Below are 13,683 nucleotides of genomic sequence, written 5' to 3'. Positions count from 1 at the left end.
TCAAAGTGCTTCCTACATACATTTTCTCATTTGGTTCTCACAACGTTTTTTTTTTTTTTTTTTTTTTTTTCCTCACAACATTTTTGAGGTACCTTTGTTGAAGTAAATACTTCAAGCACTTCAATGGAGCAACCAAAATCAAAGGCATTCAGTGACGGCTAAGTATGTGGTAGAAATGGAATTAAAATCTGGATTCATGACTCCTCTTTGCATTATATGCTCCTGTTTGGTTTTTACTTATACCATAGAGAGTCTAAGTTAATTTTGAAAGCTCTTTTCTCACTTGCTGCTGCTATTATCTCTGTTGTTACTCAATCACCACTAACACTTACTGAGCCCTCCTGCCAGGGGTGGCGCTAAATCATCTGCATTCATTATTCCACTTAACATTGCAAACCACATGATATAGCTACTGCTGTTATGTCTCTTTGATGAAGATACTGCATCTTAACAGGGTTAAGTAAGTTATCTAAGGTCATACAGCTAGTACCTGTTAGAGCAGACTCAACTCCAGATCTGGATGACCCCTGGACATTTCTGATATGACTTGTATTGGTATCTTCTCCTCGACTGTAAGCCAGATGAGGACCAGGACCACAAGTGTATCCTCCATAGAGCTTAGCAAACTGCTTGTATGCAGCAGGGACTCTAGTCATTAATTAATGACAGTTGACTTTTTTCTAGGTCATTAGTTTGATTTTTCTTCTCCTGCAGGGATTTTCAGGTCATATTGTTCTCAGATTAATCCTGGTTTTCTGTTGGTTTTGACTGATTTTTATAACCTGTAATTAAAAATTAAGCTCTCAAACATCTCCTTTGTGGGCTATGAACTACAATCTGTAATCACAACTTTTCCTTAAATTGATCATCTTCTTTCTGAGCTGTTAATAAACATGTCTGGCATCATTTGGGTTTTCAAATTGGAATTTCCAGATGGTAAGGCCTTCAGATCTGATAAGCTTATACATATCATACTAAGTGAAAACTTGAACAAAATGCCGCATCTTTGGCAGTCTTTGTGCTATTAGTATGATAACTAAAAGGAAAAAAAGAAGTTTCCCTATGGTTTTGTCTTCTCTCCCACCCCATGGAAAAGTCATCAAATTGTCAACCGATCAAAAAGGAAATGAATCACATTTAGTGTTACCTGCCTTTCTCTTTTTCAGTTTTTTAAGTCAATTTAGTTTGAGAGTATGTGTTTGCTTTTTCTAATTGAGGTAAAATTCATATAACATAAATAAAATTTACCATTTTAAGGTGTACAATTTAGTGGTTTTTATTATATTCACTGTGTTGTGCAGCCATCATCACTGTCTAATTTCAGAACATTTTCAGTCATGCCCCCAAAAGAAACCTCATACCTATTAGCAGTCAGTCCCTATCCCTCACCCCCATCCTATGGCAGCCACTAATCTACTTTCTGTCTCTCTGGGTTTGCTTATTCTGGATGTTTCATGTGAATGGAATCATATAATATGTGGCCTTTTGTGTTTGGATTCTTTCACTGAGCATAAAGTTTTCAAGGTTCGTCCATGCTGTGGCATGTATTAGTACTTCATTCTTTTTTGTAGCTGAATAATGTTCCAGTGTATGAATACACCACATTTTGTTATCCAATAATAAGTTAATAGACAGTTATTGTTTTTCACTTTTTGTCTATTATGAATAATGTTGCTGTGAGCATTTTGTGTACAAGTTGTTGGTGAAGATATGTTTTCAATTCCCTTCAGTATATACCTAGGAGAAGAATTGCCTACATCAATTGTAACACTACCTGGGTCATATGGTAACACTATGTTTAACTTTTTGAGGAACTGTCAAATAGTTTTCCACAGGGGCTGTATTATTTTACATACATGCACATCTTCACCAACATATGTTATTTTTTTATTAATTAAGTTTTTATTTTGGGCTGTGTTGGGTCTTTGTTGCTGCGCATGGACTTCCTCTAGTTGCAGCAAGCAGGGGCTACTCTTCGTTGCGATGCATGGGCTTCTCATTGCAGTGGCTCTCTTGTTGTGGAGCACGGGTTCTAGGTGTGGGGGCTTCAGTAGTTGCAACGTGTGGGCTCAGTAGTTGTGGCTCGCGGGCTTAGTTGCTCCGTGGCATGTGGGATCTTCCCGGACCAGGGCTCGAACCCGTGTCCCCTGCATTGGCAGGCGGATTCTTAACCACTGCACCACCAGGGAAGCCTGTTCACCAACATAAGTTATTTTCTGTTTTTTTGTTTTTGTTTTTTTTTTGCGGTACACGGGCCTCTCACTGCTGTGGCCTCTCCCGCTGCGGAGCACAGGCTCCGGAGGCGCAGGCTCAGCGGCCATGGCTCACGGGCCCAGCCGCTCCACGGCATGTGGGATCTTCCCGGACCAGGGCACGAACTCACGTCCCCTGCATCGGCAGGCGGACTCTGAACCACTGCGCCACCAGGGAAGCCCCTCAAGTCCATTCTTTACATCTGCATCTTTAAGAATTGGGTTGTCTTTTGCTCTTAAAGAAAAATTCTGGGGCAGATGAGCTCCCATCCCCTCATCAGCCATCATTAGGGCACATTTCTTGTAGTCAAGATGAGTTTGCCAGTTTGAGGCGGCTTCATAGGAAGCTTTTCCTCTGAGGTTGAAGAGGGTGGCTAAGTGAGAGACCAGGAGTCAGCAGGAACAGTTGTGTGTCCAGGGCCTTTACGGGAGCAGCTCCACTTGCTCGTGTGTTGTTGGAGCTCGTCCTCACTGTGCTGGGTTTGAGACTGGCGGCAGGGTCCTTCTGCTCTGTTGAGGTGGATGCTACCATTACTGCAAAGTCCTATGGATGCCCTTGCCAGGCTCATTTACCTCTTTGTTACTCAAAGCATGGTCCCACTGACTGAATCTGCCTTTTAACAAAATCCCTAGGTGAGTGTGTGCACATCGAAGTTGAAGAAGCAGGTATTCAGTTCCCAGTCTCCCTGTTGCTGCTCACCTCACGTGGTTACTCAATCTGTGTGTCTGAACAGTCTTCCTCCTTCTTTCCTGCTTCCATGGGTTGGCCTATGTGATGTTCATGCCAGCTGTACTGACTGCAGCTTCCTTTCCTTGCTGGATGAAGAAAAATACGTGGCATTTCCCTGATGTGCTCTCAGACTTGCAAACATTTCCATAGAAATCCTGAAATAGTTCTCTCTTTGTGTTTACTCTTGAGCCTTCCTCATTCTTCTCCTCTTCCTTCTCCCCTGCCTCCCTGTCTTTCCAGAGCTCCTTCTCCCTCCTTGCGTTAGTCCTTTCCCCACCTGGACTCTGGTTCTGCTCAGTTACATCTGTGACTGGCCCTCTTTACCCTGGGAGCTTCTTGAAGGAAGGGGGTCTTATGCCATCCATTTTTATATCTTTACTCCCACTGCTGCACTTAACGTCCTTTGGACAGTAAATATTTGCAGAATTTAATTAGGTTATTGAATCGCAATGAAAATGATTTCAGAAGACACCAAAAAAAAAAAAAAAAATCGAAACGCCTTTTCTTCTGGTGCTACCAAGATCCTGAGACTTTTATTTGAGTGATGTCAAGTGGTATCAAAATGAACAAACATTCCATTCGGTGCATTTAATGAGTGCTTTAGGTGTCATTATTTTAACCCTGAAATTTTTTTCATTTATAGGATAAAAGGAAATATTTCTTTACCAAAGTAAACACAGTAGACTAAGGGAGTAAGTTTGTAAATTTAGTCACACTGAAAATATTTTACATGAATCTCTCTCAACTCCTGACCACGCTTTGAGCTCTGTGACCATGACTCACCTGTGAGAGCCACAACTGCTTTGAGGATTTCATGAGAAACCCTATGAAGAGTGTATTACCTATAATAACAGTTAACATTTATTGAGTATGTACTATATGAGCCAGGTACTGTTTACTCTGAGCACTTTATGTATAGTCTCATTTTTAAATCTCCCAGTGACTCTGAGGTTGATATTTTATTATGCCCATTGTTACAGATGGGAAAGTAGAGGCACAGGCAGCCAGACCAGTATTTTGTCCAAGATTAAACATCCAGTAAATATGCCTGAGGTAAAGATTAGTAAACTGGAAGGTAGTGTGAGAAACTCAGTCAAATTCATCACAGAGAGATAAGAAGGAATGTAAAAAGCCCCCAAATCCCCATGTATTTGCATACTGGGAAACATATTTGTAAAGAATTTACAGTTCAAAGAAGAAATCATAATAGAAATTATAAGACATTTAGAACTAAACAACAATGACAATACTATATAATAATTTATAGGACTCACGCACAGAATTTAGAAGGAAATGCATATATTGAAAAAAACAAGTGAATGTGCTAAGCAGTCAACTCAAAAAGGTAGAAAAAGAATAGGGTAAACATAAAAAAAGAAGGAAATAAATCATTAGATAAGAGCAGAATTTAATGATATAGAAAACAGAAACACAATAGGGAGTGTGTTATGGAATACTGAACGGCACTTAAAATGGATCACCTGCATTAATATGAATAAATCTCAAAGATGTAATGAAAAAATTTCAAAAAGAAAAGGCAGATTACAAAGACATCCAGACTGATACCATGTTAAGTCAAATTTTCAAACACATACAAACAGCATTATACATTTTAATGGATAGAGACATACACAGAAACCTATTAGATCCTCACCAGAATCAACTTTCTTCCTGAGTCAGACTAAATTCTTAATTGTAGGTAGTAGACAAAAAGGGATAAAAGACTCAATATAAACAATCTTGGCTATTGACAAAACAGTGCAAACCACATTTCCTGTTGATAGTGGCCAGATCCATCCATGATGGATGGAAAATATTTATTATTGCAAATAACAAAAAATTGTTTTCTTTTTTTAACTCCTCTCCCTCAGATTTTCTAGCACTCAGTGCAGTACTGGGCATATAGTTGGATGTCAATAAAAGTTCTTTGTTTTTGCTTTTTCTTGAATTCATATACTACAAAAATGTGTTTAATGTGATTTCCTTCCCTTGAACCTGAAAACGGACAGTAACTCAAGCCTTTCATCGTACTTTATGCTTGTACCCTTTGGTGGTTAGGTAAAGTCAATAACATTCAGCAAAATTATCAAGAAAGGACATGTCTAACAGTTGGGTGATGGTCAAGAAATATGTCCATCCAAAGTAGTATTATCCAGCATTTTAAAAAGATGGAGATGTGTAACATGAGGAAATGCCTGTGATATAATGTTAAAGGAGAAATACCAAAAACAAAACAAAAACCCGTACATGCTATAGCATGGATGCACTTTGAAAACTTTATGCTAGGTAAAAGAATCCAGACACAGATGCCACTATTGATCAATCAGGATTTTCTAGAGAAATAGAATCTCTTTATATACACTTACATGAGATTTATTTTAAAGAATTGGCTCATGTGATGAGTCAAGTCTGAAATCCAAAGGGCAGGCTGGAAACTAAGCAGGAGTTGATGCTGCAGTCTTGAGGCAGAATTCCTTCTTCTCCAAGAAACCTCAGTTGTTGCTCTTAAGGCCTTCAACTGATTGGATGAGCCACCTAGATGATCAGGGATAATCTCCTTTACTTAAAGTCAACTAATTATGGGTGTTAACCACATCTACAAGACACCTGCACAGCAATACCCAGATTGGTGTTTTATTGATTTCAAAACCCTGTAATTATATAGCTGTTCAGAATTACAAGAGATATGCAAGAGATAATTCACTTTAAGTGTTTAGCACAGTCTGACATATAGTATGTACTCACTGATTGTTAATCTTTGTATTACGATTAACCATAATACTATATGAAAAATGAAAACAATTTCACTTTACATATATTTGAGTTGATGAGATTGTGGGTGAATTTTACGACTTTTGATTTCCAGTAGAGCTGTTATAACATTGCTTAAATTATAAGCACTGGTGAAGCTACTCAGTTCCAAAGAAAAAGATGAGAAAAAGGGACAGGTATATTTCCATGGAAGGATAAGATAGGGAAACCATCCTCCCATCTATTGAGTGTATGCACATAGTCATTTGTTAATAACATTATTCATTCCATACTTTTTATTTTCTGGTTATCAATGTTCATCTTAGGTTAGCTCCTGAGGGGCTTAATCCAGTGCTTAAAATAGTGCATAGCATGATGGCATGGCTAGATAACTATTTCAGTGATAATAAAAAATATGTTTTCCTTTGCCAATAATTCTTATTTAATCAAGACAAATTCAATCTGTGTACCAGAGAGCTGTTCTGGGGCTTTGATTAAAAACCACAGAAGATTGCTTTGCCTATTCGGTGTCTTTTGTGTTTCCATACAAACTGTGAAATTTTTTGTTCTAGTTCTGTGAAAAATGCCATTGGTAGTTTGATAGGGATTGCATTGAATCTATAGATTGCTTTGGGTAGTGTAGTCATTTTCACAATGTTGATTCTTCCAATCCAACAACATGGTATATCTCTCTATCTGTTTGTATCATCTTTAATTTCTTTCATCAGTGTCTTATAGTTTTCTGCGTACAAGTCTTTTGTCTCCTTAGGTAGGTTTATTCCTAGGTATTTTATTATTTTTGTTGCAGTGGTAAATGGGAGTGTTCCCTTAATTTCTCTAGACAAAGCAATCTTGAGAAAGAAAAAGGGAGCTGGAGGAATCAGGCTCCCGGACTTCAGACTTTACTACAAAGCTACAGTAATCAAGACAGTATGGTACTGGCACAAAAACAGAAATATAGATCAATGCAACAGGATAGAAAGCCCAGAGATAAACCCACGCACATATGGTCACCTTATTTTTGGTAAAGGAGGCAAGAATATACAATGGAGAAAAGACAGCCTCTTCAATAAGTGGTGCTGGGAAAACTGGACAGCTACATGTAAAAGAATGAAATTAGAACACTCCCTAACACCATACACAAAAATAAACTCAAAATGGATTAAAGGCCTAAATGTAAGGCCAGACACTATAAAACTCTTAGAGGAAAACACAGGCAGAACACTCTATGACATAAATCACAGCAAGATCCTTTTTTGACTCACCTCCTAGAGAAATGGAAATAAAAACAAAAATAAACAAATGGGACCTAATGAAACTTCAAAGCTTTTGCACAGCAAAGGAAACCATAAACAAGACCAAAAGACAACCCTCAGAATGGGAGAAAATATTTTCAAATGAAGCGACTGACGAAGGATTAATTTCCAAATTTACAAGGAGCTCATGCAGCTCAATATCAGAAAAACAAACAACCCAACCCAAAAATGGGCAGAAGATCTTTTTCTCCAAAGAAGATATACAGATTGCCAACAAACACATGAAAGAATGCTCAACATCACTAATCATTAAAGAAATGCAAATCAAAACTACAATGAGGTGTCACCTCACACCAGTCAGAATGGCCATCATCAAAAAAATCTACAAACAATAAATGCTGGAGAGGGTGTGGAGAAAAGGGAACCCTCTTGCACTGTTGGTGGGAATGTAAATTGGTACAGCCACTATGGAGAACAGTATGGAGGTTCCTTAAAAAACTAAAAATTGAACTACCATACGACCCAGCAATCCCACTACTGGGCATATACCCTGAGAAAACCATAATTCAAAAAGAGTCATGTACTACAGTGTTCATTGCAGCTCTATTTACAATAGCCAGGACGTGGAAGCAACCTAAGTGTCCATCGACAGATGAATGGATAAAGAAGATGTGGCACCTATATACAATAGAATATTACTCAGCCATAAAAAGAAACGGAATTGAGTTATTTGTAGTGAGGTGGATGGACCTAGAGTCTGTCATACAGAGTGATGTAATTCAGAAAGAGAAAAACAGATACCGTATGCTAACATATATATATATAGAATGTATTAAAAAAAAAGGTTCTGAAGAACCTAGGGGCAGGACAGGAATATAGACGCAGATGTAGAGAGTGGACTTGAGGACACGGGGAAGGGGAAGGGTAAGCTGGGACGAAGTGAGAGAGTGGCATTGACGTATGTACACTACCAAATGTAAAATAGATAGCTAGTGGGAAGAAGCCGCATAGCACAGGGAGATCAGCTAGGTGCTCTGTGTCCACCTAGAGGGGTGGGATAGGGAGGGTGGGAGGGAGACGCAAGAGGGAGGAGATATGGGGATATATGTATATGTATAGCTGATTCACTTCTTTATAAAGCAGAAACTAACACACTATTGTAAAGCAATTATACTCCAATAAAGATGTGAAAAAAAAAAAAGAATATATGGGACAGTCTCCAAGATAGATCATATGTGAGGTGGTAAAACAAGCCTTAATAAATTGAAAACGATTGAAAAAAAACCACAGAAGATTTTAATCTCTTTTCTGCAAATACCCTAAAACAGGAACACTGCTGTTTTCATAAATCTGAATCAAATGCAGTTCAGCTACTATCCCCAGGTTTAATTTTTATAACTATTAAAAACACGCGTGCATCAGAACAAAGACTGGGTAGGACCTGGAAATTGGTGAGGGGAAAGGAGTGGATAGGTTGGTGTAATTAATTATTTATGACTTTCGTCTTTTATTTTGATCTTCAGAATTATTTCATGAACAATAATTTTTTATAAACTTTACAGGAAAAAAAATCACCCCATTACCTCCAAAATAGGGCTACTGGACTGGCAATTGTTGTTTGAGACAACATGAGCACAAAGAGATGACATTCTGTGTATCTTCTCTTTTAAGCTTAAGTTTTTGAACTTGAAGAAGAAATCTGTAGCTGCGCTCTTAATTGTTTTCCTCCCTAGTTTCTCCCTTCCATTTTACCAATGTACTTACTTTTCGCATAAAAACTGGAGAAAGCACGGCGAGCTCTCCAGGCACTAATGAGCTTGTTTTATGATCCCATTTTAAAGTCGAGGACACCAAGGCTCAGTGATGCTCACAGCATCTTGAGCCACAGAAGGAACCTTTGAAGACATCTAATTCAACCTTTTTGCCCTACCTCTAATCCCACCACTTGACAACGGGAGAAGTTAAAGTCATGGCCCAAGTTATGCACCTTGTAAGTGGTGGAAGCAGAACTCAGAGCCTACTCTTCTAACACCACATTCTTCCCAAGCTGTGTCAGTACCTGCTTGGGATCTTCCTGCCTGTGTGGGGGAAGGCAGCCAAGAATGAATTCCTGGTAATTAAGGGGGCTACAGAGGTCTACGTAACAATTTTACCTTTGGGCTTACTTGTTGGCCCTGCTGAAGACCTCCGTAGAGCTATACCATTCAGGGAGGTTCTTGATCTTCATCTTCCCTAGTTCTGGGAGTGGCCCTACCATGTGCGTCTGATCTGTGCACCCCCAGGCAGGCACTTATTCCCAGCAGCCTTTGGCTATGGAGCCCTCTCCATGCCTCTTAATCCACTCCAAGGTTCTGACTCTGGAAAAGGGTAGGGAAGGACTGTGCCCTGTGAAATCCTGACCTCATCTTGGAACCTGGCAAATCTTCCAGTGATTTTTTTTCTTATCTTGCATCTCATTTTTCCAAATGTGTTTGAGACCAAGATAAAGCATACCCATTCACAAGCATAACTCCTGGCTGAGGTCATTCACCAGCTACTTGTTCTTGAGAGTCCCAGGATGACATCTCTGGCCCAGGGTGAATCTCCCAACTGCTTTTCCAGGTTTTGGTTGGCACTTATATTCTCCTTTTCAGTAAAAAAAACAAATATCAGAATATAATTTGTGATTCTTAACTTCAAGAACAAGCTTGATAGAAAGCTTTCATTACTAAATACAGTAACCTATTCATTGTGCTTGTCACCTTTGATTGCTTTTAAATGATTCCTTGTGGTGACTCTTTTATGTCTCCCATAAAAACCCATATCCAAGGCTTCCCTGGTGGCGCAGTGGTTAAGAATCCACCTGCTAATGCAGGAAAATAAAAGTAAGCTAAAGGTAAGGTTACTACACAAATGTATCTTATGTGGTTCATCTATTTGGTCTACTAGTGAGCATGAGAAGTATACCAGAATTTAAATGAAAACTCTAGTATTGATTATAATTCACATCTCTTTTCATTTGCCCTAGCATTCTTAACTGGACCCAAATAGCTAAATTTTCACATACTAATTATTTGAATTTGTGAATTAACATATCCAGTGATATCCTCCTTGAATCTTCCTGCCCTCTAGTCATTTTACTCCCAGTTAGCATGTCATCCATCAGAGGTTGATGAAGAAAAAAGAGATGTGTGAGTCATCCCAACCCATTTTCTTTCTTGGTTAATAAAAGGTAGTAGGGAGTGAGGGTTCCTGGGGATGGGGGGGAGTAAGCCAATTAGACGTTATTAGAACCATTTGGAAGAGGATAAAGAAGAAATATTTATTGATAGAATTTGTGATTTTTAGTTGTCAAAGTCATAACAAGTGAAGAAGTTCATATTAACATTAAGGCAAGCTTTCAGAGAATGTATGTTTCTTGATATGGAACATTTCCTTGCTATATATAAAATAGATAACCAACAATGACCTACAGTATAGCACAGGGAACTATACTCAATGTCTTGTAATAATCTATAAGGGAAAAGAATCTGAAAAAGAATATATATATATATATATATATATATATATATATATATATATATATGTATAACTGAATCACTGTGCTGTACACCTGAAACTAACACAACATTGTAAATCAACTATACTTCAATTAAAAAAGAGAAGAGTATTACTACAATTATTATTAAAAGAATATGAGAAAAATACAAACTGATATGTAAACTATAAAATATGTAAAATATCTATAGGTAGAATAAAAGTGGTGTGTAAAAACAATAGTTATATTGGGTTGACTAAGATGAACTTTTTTTTTCCTTCTCACAGTATTCTTAGATGTTTTGTCATGATAATAAATATAATTGAAGGGGAAGAAAATAAATGAAAACAAAAGCTTTCACACGAACTATACTTTTTCCAGATTTGCTGAATAACGTGTACTTGTACCCTTTACCTTTTAAAATGTGATTTGTTTTTTAAGTCTAACATTTTTTTTTTTTTTTTTTTTTTTTTTTTTTTTTTTTGCGGTACGCGGGCCTCTCACTGTTGTGGCCTCTCCCGTTGCGGAGCACAGGCTCCGGACGCGCAGGCTCAGCGGCCATGGCTCACGGGCCCAGCCGCTCCGCGGCATATGGGATCCTCCCAGACCGGGACACGAACCCGTATCCCCTGCATCGGCAGGCGGACTCTCAACCACTGCGCCACCAGGGAGGCCCAAGTCTAACATTTACAGACTCATGGGAGATCATCAAAATTGTTTTTCCTGCCACTAAAATTTGCACTGGGGGTGGTATTTTTCCATAGAAATTTATACAGGAGAACTCAATGTTGTTCCTTCTTTCCAATTCTTGTTTTTCTTAGGGATTGCCATAGGCGTTTTGGTTCGAGAACACAGCAAGCTCTCTAACCTGGAGAAATTCTACTTTTCCTTTCCTGGAGAAATTCTAATGAGAATGCTGAAACTCATCATTTTACCATTAATTGTATCCAGCATGATTACAGGTACCTTGAGAAAACTGACATTCTCCATGATTATTTAAGGAGCCATCCCATCACCTGAGTTGTTCTTTTCTTATTATGGAAAAAGTCAAAATGCATTTGATGCATCTCACACACACACACAAACTCACACACGCAAAACACCCCTCACTTGGAAAGTGTATATTTGCTTGAGTGAAATATTTCATTATTCACAAAGTGGCATTGCTTTGTGGCATTGCTCTGCCTGTAGCACTGTCCACCACAGCTCAGATCTTCATTTGACCAGCCATATAATGTCTTATGAGGAAGGGAAAAAAAAAGGCATATTTGGTCAATGAGATGTCAGCCAGTGTCCTCAGGGAAAATGTAGTTGTCAGTCTTGATCATGTTTTCAGTAGTTGACTCATTTGTTTCTCAGCTGCATCCGTCCTGCCCCCCACCCTGTCGGCGGCAGCCTGCAGAGTCCTCTGTCCCCTCTTCTCACTCACATCCACTCCTCCACAGAACTCAGAACTTGCTACATACTTGCCTTGGAAATTTGCCCAGGGGACCAGCAGTCACATGCTGTGGGAAAGGTTTAATGATGGCTTGGCACCATATTTTAAAAACCTGGTTTTCTTAAATCTGAACTTGTGATGCAGTTGAATTTGGAAGTGATTTTTTCCTTATAGATCATTATATTGCAGGGTCTCTTTAAAGAACAAGCGCCTTTATGTAGATAGAGATTAATTTGGCTTACAAAAATGTCATTTGTCTGGGTATGGTAAGCTTCTCTCTGCATTCCATAGTTTCTTGTCCTTATCTTCATTCTGGCAGTAGGTAAAATGTGGCAATCACTAGTGTTGCCAGCTTGAAAATCATGGTTTTATACAACCAGGCAATTAGGGTTCTCGACATGGCCTCTTCTAGAACATTTTTCTCTACTGCCACTAAAGAGACCTAGGACTGATCTATGTAGAGTACTGGACATTGGCTGGGTTAAGGGAGGGTGGGTGTCAGGATCTTCTGCATTCAGCAATGCATTGCTTGAGCTGTGGATTTGGCCATTGACCTTTTGAAGTGCCAAACTCCAGTCAGACTAGAGTCCCTTGGGTGTTGGTGTTCTTGGCCTATTACAAACCTAAAGAGAGTATAATTATGTTTTGAAATGACTGGCTCCTTTTAGGCCCTGCAGCCAGAGGGCCAAATCAGCAGACCACTCATTTGTACCATATAATGTTTGTTTATTTGTAGAAGTGATTGTAAGCATTTAAAATTTGGAAGACTTCATGTAAGCATCCAGATTTCTGGCTTCCTCTGAAAAAAAAATAAGATCAGGAAACATTGGAGCCATGTTCCCACACACCAACAGTGGTTTGGAGCTGAGAAACAGCTACTCTGTTTACTTGGAGCAAATGCATTTGAGGATGCCCACCACTCCCTATTGCCTAATACCTCATCTACTTCACTCATTTGCATTACCTGCCTTCCCCTGTAGACACTGCCATTACAACCCCTTAGAATTTTCTCCATATTGAAGAGTCTTAATCTCTTCTTAGGCTCCTTTGAGAACATGATGAAAGCTTTGGACTCTCTCCCAAGAAAACTGTTCACAGTTGTACATATATACTGTATTTTACATGCAATTGCACGAAGTTCATAAACTACTTAGTGACTGATACTTATGTCTATGGAGGAAGGTATGGAAAGTTGATCCAGATTAGACAGCAAATCCAAAACTCATGCCGTAAACTAGGTTTTAGAAGAAAAGGTAACAATACATGTATGCATATACTAGTTGTAGGATGTTTGAAAATATATACTGCTCTTGGTATTCAATAACTAGTGAGATTTTTGCAGTCTGGCTGCTTTGGGTGCTAGCTCAGCCTTGCAAATAATCTAGGAAAATAATTTGCAACCCTCAGCATTCCATTCACATAGCCTAGCTGCTTTTTGAAGGTGTAGCACAGGTCTGGAAATTTCTACAATTTTCCTTCACCAAATCCCCAGCAGTTAAACAGGAGTTAGAAAGCAGAACAACTACCCATTCTTTTGACATAAAGTGATAAAATGATCAAAGATTCAAGGGACATGAACAAAACAGAATGGAAACGATGATGCTATATTTGTGTTTTAAGTTGTCAGATTAAAAGGAAAAAATAATAACAATATAAAGGCAAGGTATGGGGAAATGGGCTCATTCATTCACTTTCAGTTACTGTATAATTGGAACAAACTTTCTGGGGGCAGTTTGGAG

The 13,683-nt window shown here is 38.7% G+C and overlaps 1 protein-coding gene across 1 annotated transcript in view; it reads left to right on the top strand.

Annotated features, from left to right (window-relative positions):
* SLC1A1 (solute carrier family 1 member 1) overlaps positions 1 to 13,683 on the top strand; it is a gene marked incomplete at both ends in the record, with an annotated part of 69,394 nt that overhangs the window by 21,397 nt on the left and 34,314 nt on the right. The window contains one exon of the mRNA XM_079706523.1: positions 11,328 to 11,468. Coding sequence (XP_079562649.1) covers positions 11,328 to 11,468 — 141 coding nt within the window. The remainder of the gene's footprint in view (positions 1 to 11,327; positions 11,469 to 13,683) is intronic.

The sequence above is a fragment of the Hyperoodon ampullatus genome, assembly GCF_949752795.1.
Source record: "Hyperoodon ampullatus genome assembly, chromosome: 6".
In the NCBI taxonomy this organism is placed as follows: Eukaryota; Metazoa; Chordata; class Mammalia; order Artiodactyla; family Ziphiidae; genus Hyperoodon; species Hyperoodon ampullatus.
This window is presented reverse-complemented; position numbering and strand designations above follow the sequence as displayed.